This window comes from Melospiza melodia, chromosome 6 (genome assembly GCF_035770615.1).
Source record: "Melospiza melodia melodia isolate bMelMel2 chromosome 6, bMelMel2.pri, whole genome shotgun sequence".
NCBI lineage: Eukaryota > Metazoa > Chordata > Aves > Passeriformes > Passerellidae > Melospiza > Melospiza melodia.
In genome coordinates, this window is record NC_086199.1 from 47,380,724 (window position 1) to 47,396,452 (window position 15,729).

At 36.4% G+C, this 15,729-nt stretch overlaps 1 protein-coding gene across 2 annotated transcripts in view; it reads right to left on the bottom strand.

The window, feature by feature from the left end:
- Positions 1-239: 239 nt before the first annotated feature.
- The window catches only part of KIF18A (kinesin family member 18A), a 30,839-nt gene continuing 15,349 nt past the window's right edge, over positions 240-15,729 (bottom strand). For both annotated transcript variants that reach the window (XM_063159395.1, XM_063159396.1), the window contains 4 exons: positions 6,363-6,846; positions 5,725-5,829; positions 3,030-3,139; positions 240-843 (listed from right to left, as the gene is read on the bottom strand). In XM_063159395.1, coding sequence (XP_063015465.1) covers positions 695-843; positions 3,030-3,139; positions 5,725-5,829; positions 6,363-6,846 — 848 coding nt within the window. In that variant the 3' untranslated portion in view covers positions 240-694. The remainder of the gene's footprint in view (positions 844-3,029; positions 3,140-5,724; positions 5,830-6,362; positions 6,847-15,729) is intronic.

Consider the following 15,729-nt stretch of genomic DNA (forward strand, 5'->3'; position numbering starts at 1 on the left):
GATTGGCGAAATTCACTTCACTTGCACAGGCCCAACAGAGCAGAATGACATTCTGAAGGCTGGGCAGGCTGTCAAGGTTTCAGCACAGCTATACATTGCTCTGTCTCTGAACATTAATGATTTGCTAGGAGTCATTATAAACAGTATGTACTTATAAAAAGATTTGTCAAAATCTATTTAGACATTTTTCATAAAAGAAGAAAGGAACAGCTTTTGCTAGAAATACATTTCACATTACATTGGTCTTAATATTAAATTTTATTTGCAGTCATTAATAAAAGACATTTACAGCTGAATTAAATTGAAAAAACAGAACAGGAACATTTACAACCAAGTAACAGACGAAAAACCAGAAAGACAAAAAAAAAGGAAAAAATGCCAGTTTTGGAAATATTTTTCTGTCTCTTTGAACTCCACAGGTCATCCATAGATGCTAACAATCTAAGAGCATCTAAGGCATTGTAATGCTAAGCATGAACATGTTCCAATATTAGCATCTGCCTAACTTGCTTCCAAATGAAAATCTATTTTAACACAAGGAAGCTACTCCAATGAAAATAATTTAGGGGTCAAAATAACTTTTGTAAGATATCCACCTCGAAGCTCTCAAAACTATTTACAGGAGGAAATCACAATTAATCCTATTCATATTTGCTATCCATCAATCCTGCTTGAAATAGGGATGAACTCTGAACTAAATCCTATTTTTTTTCTTGGAAACACAAAGTAAATGATTTTTTGATGTCCTTGATTTAACATCCAGTGGGACACTTCCTTGAGAAAGGCTTCTAATGAAGTTCATTGGCACAGTCTGTTCTTGCTTCCTGCTCTTCATTTTAACTCCTAGTGAAGAAAAAAATGCTATTAGAAACAGAGAGAAACTCCTTTAATAAACATAAGTAGACAGTAGCTGACATGGATCTCCTTTTCAGAATAGGTCTAGGAGTTTTTACACATTACTTTCCTTTACTGAAAGCCTCATTTTAATATGCAAATATGTAATCACTCTTAGCTGAGTAATGCAGTGTTTTAATTGTCTAGAAAGTCCCATGATTAGATGCTCAACTGACATGAGATGCTATTAAAAAAGCACCTTGGTCTATCAAAATATGTAGAAATACAAAAAAATGTTATTAATCCTTCTTATTATAGAATAGCATTGAAAAATAAACACTATGTTATTATAGAAAGTTTGGTCTTTTTAATCTGAAAACAACCCTTTCTCTTTGGTATTTGGTTAAGGTTTATTCTGCTCTTGTAATGCATGCTCTCAAAAATCACATCTATTTCATATTCAGTTCAATGCTGAATAATCAAAGTTTTATTCTCATTTCAAAATGTGCTTCTGCACTCCATAGCTCCTTAATTCCAGAGTTGGGATTGAAGAGTGGAACCTTCCTAACCTGGCCTGCTGGAGCAGACATTGGTACTGATATAACCCTGTCTGCAATCTACCTAATAAGTCACTTAGTTAGACAGAGCTTAGACTCAGATATTCAGTTTCCAGAAAGCTTGTTGTAACACAACCTCAACACTTCCACTGAATACAGAGTAAGACCTTTTCCCTCACATTCCCTCAGCAATTTTTACTTAAAAACATGTATGTGCTGTAAAAGCAGTGTATTGCTCATAGCATGGGAAAAAGCTATACAATGGAAATGTTTTCTCACATTGCTTTTCTATTTCATAAGAAAAGCAGACTAAAATTTAAAAACTAATATTGGATTTCCCCTAGATAGCCCATGGAGATTGTCAAGTGTATCTCTGAAGACAGAAATTTAGTACAGATTTAGCATATTAAAATCTGCGTCATATGCCAAGCAACTTGATGCCATGCACTAGAAAAGGCAGAGGTTTTTATAGAATTGTGAAGACATTTGTGAATATTGGCTGAAAAAATTATTCTAACTGATTTTATCACAGAAAAGATTTATGCACCTCATAGAGAAGCCATATAATTGACCAAACTCTCACACAACAGAACTTGCTAATATTATTATCAGCAGTATGTTAAAAGCAAAATAATTTTGCCTCTGTTATTGTTTCTGCCCAAAATAGCCCCAAATTTTAAGACCAATAAATCTCTGAAAATACATTTTAACTGTTAAAACAAATCAGTTTGGTGTTGTAAAATAAAGCAAAGAACTGAAAACTGGTATGGAAATTATTAGACAATTTTATTTCTTGATAAGCCACACTTGGGCAAAGACATAATTAGTAATAAAAATTTCTCAACAAGTTAATAAACTATTCTGATGGAAGACCTTGACACCTGGGAAAAAGCGTTTCCCAACAACCTTGCAATAATACTGAATTGAATTCTGATTACACTATCTGTATAACTGACATTCTGACTCTTTTTTTAAACAAAAAAGGATATGCTACTCAAACCAAAGGCTTAGTACACTGTTATAGCAACACGTGCTATTAAAGTGACAAAATGAATTGAGAGGCAAGTGCAAAATTAATTAACTTGTGCAAAATTAATTAACTTGTGCAATCACTGTTACCAAGGTGATGCCTGTCCCAGAAACTGACACCTTGTGCAGGCTGCCCTGGAGCAGAGGCTGGACAGAGCTACAGAATAAAGCAGGGATTGATTCAAAGCATCTCCTCCATGGATCCACCTTGGGCAGCACCAGAGCCCAGCCAGGGCTGCACCCAAGATGACCCAAAATGGCCCCAAAATGCACGAGCGCTCCCGGGCTCTCTCCCTGGGATCAGTTCTGCTCCATTTGCACCTTGCAGTTCATTGTCCCATTCCAGCTTTAGCCCAGGCACTCCCACCCTGCTTGTTTTTCTCTCTGCAGCCCACGGGGTTTGTGCTCTGGGGCTGAGATTGGGATCATTTGTCCTTGGTGCCCAGCTGGAGCAGGAATTGTTTTGTCTCCCTGCTCTGTGCACAGAGCTCACCATCCCTGAATGTGGAGCCCAGACCCACACACTGAAGCAGTACAGGATGTGAAAAACACCAAAGCCAAGGGCTGAGGCAGCCAAGGCAGTGTCCCCAGGCCAGCCCTGACACTCACCAGCCCCCTGGGGCACTCTCAGGGCTGCGTGGCTCAGCAGCACGTCCTGCCGAGAGCGCTTGGCAGCCACTGGCACCTGCAGGCTGCCCAGCACCGCGTTCGAGCTGGAGCTGCAAAAGAGCCACAAAGAGTTTGCCTTCAGTACAGCCACTGCTCACAGGGCTTCTGGCTTGCAATGTAGAAATACTTTAAATATTATCCAGTGTTTGCAGAATCATAACAGAACGCAAGGAATAAACTAATTTATTATGTATATCTATGGATACTTTGCCCTTTCTCCTTTTTAAAAATTTACAAGAATGCTTCAGCTGTGAAAATAAGAACTAATGTTGGCACTTGTATTCAAAGGCAGGACAATATGTCACAGTTTTGTTTGAAACCATAGAAGCCAGTTTGATGGCTATCACATACAAATTATACTAAGAAATAATCTTAAGGCATGTTACAAAATCCTTGAAATGACCAAGCTGTGTTTATTGAACAAATCACATTTTTTTATTGCTACAATAACTTTTCTACATCCTCCAACACAGTTGGAGGGGGTGGCTTCATAGCAGACAATACTTTTTAACTAAGCTACAAGAAAACTGTTACAGCTTCATATTCATTAAAACAAAACCTCTATATTTTATCCACAGCACTTTATGTGATGGACTTAAGGTCTACAGTGAAAATTATGAACCTATCTGATCTCACCCTTCTGCAATTGCCTCACAAACCTCCTCAGTTCCACTCTGCCAGACAGCCTCGTAAACAAGCTAATGGTATTTATGTCCCAAGTTCCTTGGCTTTTCCTATTCCTGTAATAAATATTGTATTATTTCCACTTTAGAGTCCCCTAACTCACACTTTCTTAATAATAATTTTCTGCCTAAATGAAAATATATAGCAAGGAGCAAAGACTAAGACTTTCCTTGTGCCAGTCCTAAAAATCTACTCATGCATGCCTCTTTCATGAGAACTTATGCCAATAAGAATATACCATTATTTGGTAAAATAGTCTCTTATGACTGACTTGCCCCTAATCCCTTGTCCTGAAAATACAACTGTTTCAAATTATACTCATAATGCAGACCATATGACTGAAATTTATATTTTTATTCTAGCATTAGTAGGAGATGAATGACTGGATTGAGCCACTTCAATTAGGGAAAGCATGGGGGAGAAAAGAGGGAAAAAGTAAAGAAGAGAAAGGAATGAAGGCACTCTGAAAAGTAAGAGCATACTCCTTTTCTCCTTCAGAAATGTGTTTTTATTCCTTCTCTTCATCACCAACTGCTAGACAAAACCAGAAAAAAATTAATTCTACAGGCAAGTTACTGAGGCACGACAATCTCTATAAAAGGAACAGAAGTTGTGGGATTTTTCTGTAGTGTACTGGGAAATAAGTTTGAGACACAGAAGAAACAAGGTGAACAGAAACAGCTACTCTTTTGGGAAGAAATAAGCATATATATAAATGCTTTAAAATTATTGCACAGTTATTACAAAAAAAAAAGTACCTCAAAAGCCTGTCTGAGAACTTTTACCTTAGGACTAGACAAATCAGGCTTCAAAAATTCCCTCACCTTTCCTTAGAGAGAAAGTAGAAAAAACTAGCTTGCCTTCAGAGAAGAGCTGATTCATTTTGCTAAATTCATAATCAGCTATTTGAAAAAGTGAGCAGCGCCTCCCTTCTCATTCTAGAGCAAAAGAATTTATTCCTCCTCCTAACAAGACAGTTTAGAACAGTAATTGATAACAATCACAACAGTTACATGAAACTAGACCAGATGACTGATCTTTGAGGATAATTCTCTATTTTAAAAGTGCTAATAAACAAAAAAGGCACTAAAGCTTCTTCCATGTCCTGTGATCTGTCTATAGCCTTGTCCCAACAGTCTAGAGATATTCTTTATAAGACCTGTGCAGTGGTAGCTCCACTCATGTCTAGCAACAGGTCATTTGTAACATGATTTTAAAAATGGTTGTATCAATTTCTGCTTTTGGAAATAGGAAAAAAAAGACCAGCTGTTTCACAGCTGATCAGGTTTAAATACAGTAAAAAAAACCCCAAAACCAATGAAGTACATACACAAAAAAATTACAATTCAACTTAATGTCTATTCAGTTTCAGCTTTTCTGGTGTTCCTGCTAATAAATCTCTTTTAGGGTCATAAACAAAAGTTCTTCCTAGAGCAGACTGCAAAAAATAAGTTGCAATATGAGACTGAAAATGAATTATCAGAAAATCAAAGTTGATCACCTAAGTATTGCCATGTATATTTTTTCCCCTGCTTTCTATTTTGGTAGTTTCTAATGTGCTCCAGCAAAGGTAGAACATTCTCAAAAAACTTAGATTTTTAATTGATGACAACATTTTTCTTTTCAGAATTATGTGCCATCTTTCTATTTTGAGCAGACAGCAGCTACACAAGACATGATATTAGTTTGTAATTATTAAAACAGAAGTTCTTAAACTAAGACTAAAGAAAAAAAAAAATCAACAGAAGTTACCCAGAAAAGGAACAAAAACATTCAATTGAATTCAAGCATATTTGAATCAGAACATGTCATATGCAGGTTCAAATGACTTTTATTAGAGGTTTTCAGATTTGAAATAGTAGAATGAAACTGAAATAAGAACATTAGAAATGAAAATTCATTTTGTATAAGATTTTGTATAGGATTTTTTTAAGGATTAATTTAATCTTACCTCAGTATCTTTCTTTTTCTCTGAGCAGATGAAGTCATTGCCATATATGAGGGCTTCTCAAATACTGGAGCAGAATTTTTGCTTCTTAGGGAAGAAAGATCAAGTCTGAAATAAAAGAATTCTAGTTTTGTAAAACATATCTCGGTAAAAGTCAAGTAAATTTGTTCTTAACTGTAAACATATATACGGTAAATTGAAAACTGAAACTGGAAATTAATTTCATTAATGTTATTTGAAGAAGCTTTGAAGACTGAGTTCTTTTCAAGAACTCGGCAGCTTTAAGCATGGCATTTCACAATGTGGAGAGGTTAAGTATCCATTTTACAAACAGAAAACATAAGGCTTAGAGAAAGTAACTTGCCTAAGGCATCACAATCAATTTAGAAAGTGCGTTTTTTTTTTTTTTGGTACGTATCTTCTAAAACAGGATAAGCTTTTGACCTCATTTGTTGTCACTAACATACTACTCTTTTAAAAATAATGGCAGAATTGAATTTGATGTTGATCAAAACTGAGGGTTTGATTTTCAAAATGTTAGGTGTATTTATAAAATGGATAGAAATGGAAAAACCCAGCTGTAAAGACAGGCAGGATTAAATGACTTGATAATGTTTCTCACCCATAAAAAAGGAAAATACCTTTGCACAATGCTATTGCTGCATGGCTGAGACTCCTTCACAGATGAGTAAGCAGACATTTCAGCTGTTTCATCTGTACCTTCATAGAGAATGATAGTGGAGTTCATGAGAGCTTGGTGGCTCTCTGGGATCACGTCACACGTGATGTCCATGATGCTGCCCTTCCTGGCAGCCACATCTGCACTGCAGGCACTGACTGTCCCCAGGCCTGCCAGGTGCAAAGTCTCCTGCAGCACAGCCTGAGCACAGAAGCTGTGCCCTGGCTTTTTGCAGGAGTCTGGAGTATCCACCAGAGGGTACACCTCCTTGGCCAGAGAATCCTCCAGGTGCTGCAAGCTGCACTGGCTGGAGGCAGGAGGGCTTGGAGCTACCACTGGAGAGTCAATGAGCTTCCTCCTCGTTCTCTTCTGTGGTGGTTCTGTGCATGCTGACACCTGTTGGGTACTGTTACTCATTTCTTGTGATGGTGTACCTAAAGAGGTGCCTGTAAAACATGAGTAATGATGGTTAGCACATCTAACTGCACATACAACTCACAGCTGGCTTTTCCCCTCCCCTCCCCTTCCCTAGTGAGACATTAGCAGAAATTATTACAAATACTGTTTATTTCATATACATATCAACTTGATCATGTAAGTGAAATTATTTCTATTGCAGCATTGTCTAAGATGGCATTTGCTGTGACACTCTGTTGCCATATTTCTCTTCACAGAGAAAAGCAAGGCACAATTCTTCCCAAAGATTTCTGAGATTCACATTCTCTGAACCTCAGAGAAAGGGAAAACACAATTCTTATCACTTGCTGTGCTTGTGTTGTGCCAAAGTAGAATGCAATATGGAGACTGTACACCCAAAGTGAGGATGTTTTGTTTCCTTGGCCTGTCAGGGCCAGCTGTGTGTGTGTGGGGGGACTGTCAGCTCACAGTCACGAGATTCTGGGCAGTGTGAGCAGGTGAGTGCAGAGTGACTGCTTGGCACATTCAGTTTAGAGGAAACGTATATAGTACAGGATAATAAAGTAATTAATTAGCTTTCTGATATCCACAGAGTCCTCTTCATCATTCTCTCCCCTTTGTTGGAGTCACCTTTGATTTACAATAAAACTCAAAATATTACAAACGTGCATAGGTTGGCATAGTTAACCCCAGAGGTTATAGAAATAATCACAACTCAGATGTGACACATGACAAGAGGGAATGCAAGAGTAAGAGTATTGAAAATTATTGTACCACCATGACAAAACTCCTACTTTAAGGTGGTACAATCACAATAACCTAGAGCTGACTCCTGACCACAGCAGTTTTTCCCCCAGCAAGTACCATGCAGAATAACGAGAAACTGTTGAAAAAGGAATGACACAGAACCATCTAGAAGGACAAAATCTTCTGACACTGCAAATGAGAAAGCAGTAAGGAGGCAAACAAAGAAGTTAAAGTTACTAGGATTCTGTCACCCTGCTGAATCAACTGTGGGGAGCAAGGCTCTTGACTAACAACTTCCCCCACCCTCAAAAATAAAGCAAGCAATACAGTGCAATTGGCCATTCTCATTCATCCTGATTTCAACTACTTTTCTTGAAGTGTCATAATGGTTTTATTTTCAAGTAAGTGGTAATAAAAGCAATGTCCAAAGCAAGACAGAAAAGGCCTTTCTCTTTCTCAAGCTTTCAGTGAAGGAGGATCATTTTAAGACACAGCTCACTGTTCAAATGGTGACTTAAACAGTTATAATACCAAAAAGCTGTGGAGTTGTTTTAAACAAATCAAGAGCGGGAGAGGACTGTCAAAACCCCAAGTGCTTCTATATTTAACTTCCAGTGTAAATTTAAGAAATGAAGCCTAGTATCCTTAAAATGCCTATGGATTGGATCCCCTTCAGCTGGCAGCCAGACTCATACTCCTCTTTTCTGCATTGCCTACTTCAAGCCTATGAGCAATTCAACTGCAAAAGAACTCCTGCTTCTTAAATTGATGCAAGTTACTCAGGAATTAGCTACAGTATTCCTACAACAGTGTTGATAAATATTTATTTCTTCTAAATTTCATTCTGTTTTTGCCTCAGACTAAGAAAGCTAGTTTGAACTCCTCAATCTGAATGCTTCTATAGTTCTCTGTCATGTGTTAACACTTAGGGCATTTTAACTGTTCCAAAAACATACTTTGAACACGACAAAGATTGATTAAGAACATGTATGCATGTTCTTAATGTATTACTTCACCTCCACAAGCTTGATTTGTTACAGAAATCAAGGCTTAAATAGTTGTAGCTTTTTCTCAGGCCCCATTTAATGTTGACCTCATTGCCCAGTTGCATCCAAACTTGCCAAGAGGCTTTACAAAAGCTGATTCCCCAAGCACAGAAATCTTGGGAAAAGGCCCAAGCAAGGTCCTCATGCAGAAAAGCCAAGGAGGGTTGAGCCCAACACTGGTTTTGGTACACACCTTGGAACCAGACATGCCATATGATGGGATACTCAGCTATGTGAGATGATGCCCAGTCAGAAGACAGAAAACAGAGCTGTAAAGGACAGCCAAGGATTTAACAACCACAGTGAGACGTAGACCTGTGCCAAGAGGATACAACAGGTAGTATCAAAGTATCTACAAGTACCAAGGAAATTGATACAGGCCACAAGTCTTTTTATGTTGTCACAACTTAATTCAATAATGAAACCATTGAAAAAACAAAGCAAACATTAATTCCTCACTCAGGGGCTCAGTGTCAGAATGAGAAATGTTTAAACTGCTCATGGGAAAAGCAGTGTGGACAATTACATGAACAATTCCAATTCCATGACATTGCCTGGAGCTTTGAAGAAAGCTTCCACATACATGGAAAACTTGGGCCTGAGAGGACTACCCGGCATGAAATAACTGAATTGTGAATTTGTCTAGGTGTGCTCTTATGAACGGCTCACTTAATGTATGTAAAGGACCTTTTCTTAGTTAAAATACAAAACATATTGTTATCTTTTACCACATCTAATCCACAGCCAGCTTTCACCAGGTGAAATGCAGCAGGTTGCTGAAATGCTGACTGTAATCTAAACATTAAACTAATTCAGGGCCTGAGTGTTCCCCAAATAATCTTCACTTCCACCCAAAATAAAGAAGGCCCACTGTGATAAAGACATACTTCTCCAAGACTTGGTTGGATTTAGCAACAAACAAGAAACTTATTTATGAACAATTTAGAACATCTACTCTCTGTCACTATCAACAATGTTTATTATGTATGTACTAACAACAAACTTTATTATGTACTTGCTCTTTAATTTTGTTTTAATAAGTAGAATATATATCTCAGTGTAATAGACTGAAACATCTTAAAAAAAATTCTAGTCATCACAACCAAAAATTGAATCCAAATCTTTTTTAAAAAGACTTAACATCTTATATTCTTAAATACAAGAATAAGGTTGATATAATCTAGTGTTTGACATAACTATCCATTAAATGACTCAGGACACATTTAAAATATTCATTTATTAGTTTTTACTCCTATTTATATGCATCTGAATGTCTCTTTCAGGAAAAATAATGGTTAGAATTCTATTAGTCCATTGCTACATTAGGACAGGGAGGTTTCAGTTTCACAAAGTTTGCTTACTGTAAGACACTGAGGTTTTGCTAATGTCCTAAAGTTACTAGAAGGAAGTCTGATGGAGAAACATTTTGGTGGGAGTGCCAAGGTTTAGAAGCTTCTACAGGCCTAAATATTGGAAGCATTTTCAAATTAACTGTAAATACCAGCATTTAAATCATTAACTAAATACATAAAGAACACAAAAGTACTGCCAACATAAATAATTTGATGAATTCCATCATACTGGAGAGCATTTTTACGGTAATACAAGTAAACTAATAATGATAGTTGCAGGAATTCTATAAAAGGCAAATATAAGCTATTAGTAAAAACAAAGACCTATTTTAAAATCTATTTATTTCTGGAATAAAACTCACTGTTAAACGAATTTAAAACACAACAAGCTTTTCTTGTCATAAAAGTGTTGGAAATAATACAAGATATTTAAGAAGTGTTCCTTCCCACAGCTTTTTGTGAGGATATTAGATTGCTCCTAACACCATAAACATGTAAACAAACCAGCAATATTGTATTTAACCTTCACTAAACAACATAAACCAAATATGATGTGACAAAAACAACTCCAAAATCCTAATTCCACTTTGGCTTCTTGTTCTACTGCATTAAGCTCCAATCAGTTATGACCTCAGGTAAATAAACATACAGCAAGAAAAACACTGAGATCCACAAAAGAAAGAATTGCCACTGTTGCTATTTCCACCTTACTGAGGAAGCAAGATACTGAAGCTAATTGATAACTTTTTGGCAAGTGCTTTTAATAGCTACTATGGAGTAGTTTATGCAAAAGGGACTCGGACAACAGAAGTTGCTACAGAAACTCTACTACTTCCATACATTCTTAAATACCTGGTACTGAGGACAATGCAGTGGAGAACCAAGTAGGGCTATTTATATTTCCTTAAAGTTCCTGAATGGATGGCTAATGGTAATCATTAAATATTGCCATTTTTTTCCTACTGAAAGATAAACAACATGCTCCAACCATAAAAAAAATAATTTCAAACATGTTCCATAATAAGGCAGGGATATTATGTTTATAGACTATATTTGCTTCATGTTTTATAGCTACTTCAATCTTTTGCATCAATATCATCATAGTACAGTAATATTTTTTATTTCATGTACAAAAATTAATCACTTATATGCTTTACAGAACAGCCACAGTTAACTTGATGAAGTAGCTTAAAAGAAAAACATGGAACTTTTATTTCCTTAACTAGTACTTTCACAGCTACAATGTATCACTTTAAAAACAAACATTATTCCAAATATATTTTAAAGAAGAGATCACATATTAGCTGATCCTTAATTTCAGGCTGATGTTTATAAAAGATAATTATCAAAATTCTTGAAGATACTATTTAAGAGATTCACTCAGAAATTAAACATAACAGCCATCACCCACTGATCAACCATCCCCACCCAGTGACATGAGGGGGTGTTGGTCCTGAGTCTGCTGTATCATTTGTCCCAAAAGACTACTCAGAAGTACTCATTTATCTGACAAGAAACAGCAATAGCAGATATTTACAGCCCTGGGCACTAATATCAGAAGCAGAATGCACTATGTGTGAAACATGAGTCACAGGAAAAGTGAGCAGAGCTCATGGCAACACAGCTCTGATGAATTGAGTTAGTTCTAATTGACATTAGGGACAAAATAATGGCCAAGACTTGTCTTCTTCTGCAACTCATGCTAATGCATGCAGAAGGGGATTATTTCTGGAAACTGTGCTAAATTAAGTCTAGCAGGTTGTTCTGCTAAAGTGAAATTAAATATTAATGTATTCATTTCAATAAACATTTCTGGGCTACCACTGATTGATCAAATTACAATTCTAATCATACATTTTCATTCCTTTAACAACTGACTCATGGAATTCCAAACTGCAAATGACGTCTAGTCAATGCATTTCAATTATTTCATATTCCTGTGACCCAAAGGCATCATCACTGTGATGGCAAGTTTCACAACAGGTTCACAAACAACAGCTGTGAACTGAAAAAGGCTCAAATCCAAGCTGCATTCTTGCAAGTCCCAGTGATCAGGTGTACTGCTTTACACAGCATGAGAAAAAACACTCAGAAGTCACCTAAGACAGTATGGAAGAGTTGCTTAGAGAAATCTTTCCTGTTCAAGGCACATGCTTTTCCTACTTTTTATTAAAATCTTTTACTATGTGCAACTATACCTCAATTTTTCCTGCCATACAAAATAAAAAATTGACTCTTCAGATCAGAACGTTTGTGACAAGGGGAGGCAATGGATTCCTTTTATTTTTTCCTATGCATCAATTGCATCCTCTCAGTGGTAATGTACAGTAAGGCTTCTGGAAATGGGATGCTTGAAACAATGCCAAGAACTTCCCCATTCAAAGAAATACTTGCAAATACCAGTCAGAGCTCTCCACCCATCAGGCTGAACTCTGAATACTCTATGGCTCCCCATGAATGAGCACTTAAGGCAGGGTTCCCAAATACATTCTTAAATGGACTTGTTTCCACAGCCTGTGCTTTCTTTGAGACAAACAGTTAAATTGTGCATGACATTGCATGCTTACAGTTACAATAAGCATACACACGCTTCACCTAAATTTTTAATCTATGTGGCAAAAAAAAGAGGATATTGGAAAGCCAGCATTTTCTGTAAAAAGCAACAAATCTAACTTCTAATTAAGGTCAGAATTTTACAAAAGGTGTTTAAAGATTTCAAAGGCTAAAGGAAAAAGAAGATAGAAGGAGGTCAAGTCCTGTAGTGAAGCCTTCCATGTGCTTTGGCAAAGCACATGAACTTTAATTAGCTTTCACTAGAAATCAAGAGCTGATTCACAAGAATTGACCACCTTGATAATTTGAACATAGAAACAGACATTGAATAAATGGACAGAAAACATCTTTATCTTTTCCTCCCATACTATGACTTTAATACTATTTAATATATGAGAGACCCTTTCCAAGGAAGTCATCTTCATTACAAACAAAGACTTGGGCATTACTGCAAATCAGCTGAAATTCTTTGCTATTTTGAAACTCCTGATTGGAAGAAGGATCTTACAACAAGATAATATCAAAATCAATTAATATAATAAAGTAAAAAATATTTAGAATTATATTCCAAGAACTTATCTCTAAAGAAGACTTTTAACAGAACTAGAATAAATCCCACCACCCTTTCACCTTTGCCATTCTTTTCTTTGCAATTTTCAGATTCTTTTCCCATGTCAATTACTAGGTTTGACTTTGCTCTTCAGGATCAGTTAAACAAATGTAATCAATTCCAAAGAAACACACAAGACTTTAAAGTCCTGCTTGCATAGTTTTACCCATTCTGCAGAAATTATGTAGCTGCTTTGACCTTTTGGAGAGTCAAAGTGCTTGTAATCAGAAAAGTTATTTGACTTAAAAGACCATAATTTTTAGGTAAACATAAAATTTTTATGAACATCTAATTTTTATGAAAGCATCCAATAACAATTAGCTTGCATTTGAATATTGTCATGGTTCTCTCAAAGAACCACAGGCAAAAGTTTATGTCATTAATAAAGTTTCTGCAATAATTACTGCAACACAAAGAATTCACATTGTCTAAATACTGATGGTTTCTTGCATCCCTTCCAATTTAAACACACAGTAACTAAAGAGGGACCTGTAGTTTGTTCATGACTGAAATTTCCAAATTGGATAAGGGGTGGATACTGCACACATCCCTAGATACTTCTGAGTATCACAAGTGATACAATTATTTATTCTGTAAGCCTACACTGAAGAGAAATGACCATTTTTCTCATAAAGCTTCGTGTTTTATACATTAGTGCTGTAATGTATAAAACACAATGCTACAATTTTTCAAAAAAACTGTCTTTCAAATGTGTTAACATAGGTTCAAAGCAACACCTGAGATTTGTTACTAGCAGACCTAGTACGCTGTCTTCCTCAATCTAAATGCTCCAGACTTACATTTCATAGCAAGGAATCATTGCATTCCCATCAAACAAACAGTTGAAGAGGAGCAATTTGGTTGTGTTTGTGCTGAACAGGAAAAAAATCCTCAAGCATTAGCAAGTGGGCCACTTTTTTCCTCCCCACTGGTATTGAAGTGATTGTATCAACACCATTAGTATTTTAGGTAACCTTTCCCTAAAGGTTGCAAAATTTGGAGAACAGTTGTTTCTACCATGTTATGATAGGGGGAAAAGAGTAACAGGAATGCCTCCTATTTCCTCTTCCAAAGAGCAAAAAGCAAATAAAAATACCACAAAAGTTTTTGTGATAATCTTCAGGCAAAGACAATTTACAACTGAAAAAAGTCTGTCTTAGCTGAAAACTGAAAATCATTTACCTACTTGAACATAAAGTTCAAGAACTTTAGGATAATAGAATAATTGGAAAACCTACACAGAAGGTTTTCAAGAAAACTCCTTAAATAGTGTCAAATGACTTAAATATAGTAAAATGTTAATGTTTTAATAGTGGAATTTAAATAAGAGTGGAATTTAAACAAGTATAATTTTAGTATTGATTTCACTAAGAACTGATGAGGCCTCTTCCTTTACAAAACTTCAAGAAAGGTACAAAAGAAGTAGATTAATCAAGAACTCTAACACAGCTTACTATCATCAGAAACTAAAATTCACAAGAATGGCAACCTACATATGACAAGACAGAATCATTACAATCAATATTTCCTTACAAAGGATATTACAGAGCTTCTGGATTAGTGTTCCTAGATATTCTGTCAGAAAAAAGAGTACCTGTACCCCAAAACCCCAGTATCTAAAACCATAAGCCTATGATTTAAACTGAATACCAGCTTTCACCCTTGCTGAATGAATCCCTGACTGACATGGGCAGAACAAGAAGTGTAAGCATGCAAATCTGCTAACTTTCTTTTCCTCCTCTCTGTGGCAAAAGAAGTAAGCACACATTAAAAAGAAAAACCAACTCAAACTAAAATCAAACCAATGCCACTCAGGAGTAAAACCCCTGAAACAACCAAAACACAAACAAAGCAAACCAAACAACTCCAACACAGTCTGAATTTGACACTGCAGACAGTGAAACACTGTGTATCAACTATTTGGTACCATCAACAGCAACAGAAACACGTGCCAAAAATCACAGATGCTCCCTATGAGGAGAGGGGCAATACATGGTTTTGATAAAATAATTCTCAAGCTACAGAGAAGAAGAAAGCTCCCAAAAGGAGGGAACTCATTTCACTCTTCACCAGGAGTCAATGCTCTTTTTGGGACTACCAGCTTTTGAGAAGCTGAAGTATTTTTGCAGCAGTATTTATCTCTTTTTGCCTAGTTACCTAGGGATGTCTGTCAGTTATGGATTACTGGCAGTAATGAGAAAGCCTCAGGGTGTTGAGTGCTCCCTGTCCACAGCACAAAACACAAGCATGGGCCCCACAGCAGTTGCACCATCAGGATGAAATTTGGCATGTAATCCATCAGAACAGTACCATCTAGAAGGATTCTTCATCCCTTTTTACCCAGACTATGCTCCACAGCAACTCCCTTCACAGCTAAAGAAGAAAAGCCAGCAATATAGAATTATGGGGAAAAATTGGGGCCATCAGGATATAGGACAAGTCAGTTCCATGGCAGATATGGTGAATCCTTTGATTCTTTGAAACAGAAACTCCTGAAATATTGTAGTAAATTGCTTCCAAGTGAACCTGTAATTAATAGTAAATCTCATCTCCCCCAAGGCTATTAGAAACTACAGAAAACTGTACCTGCTTAATGTTTCAAGT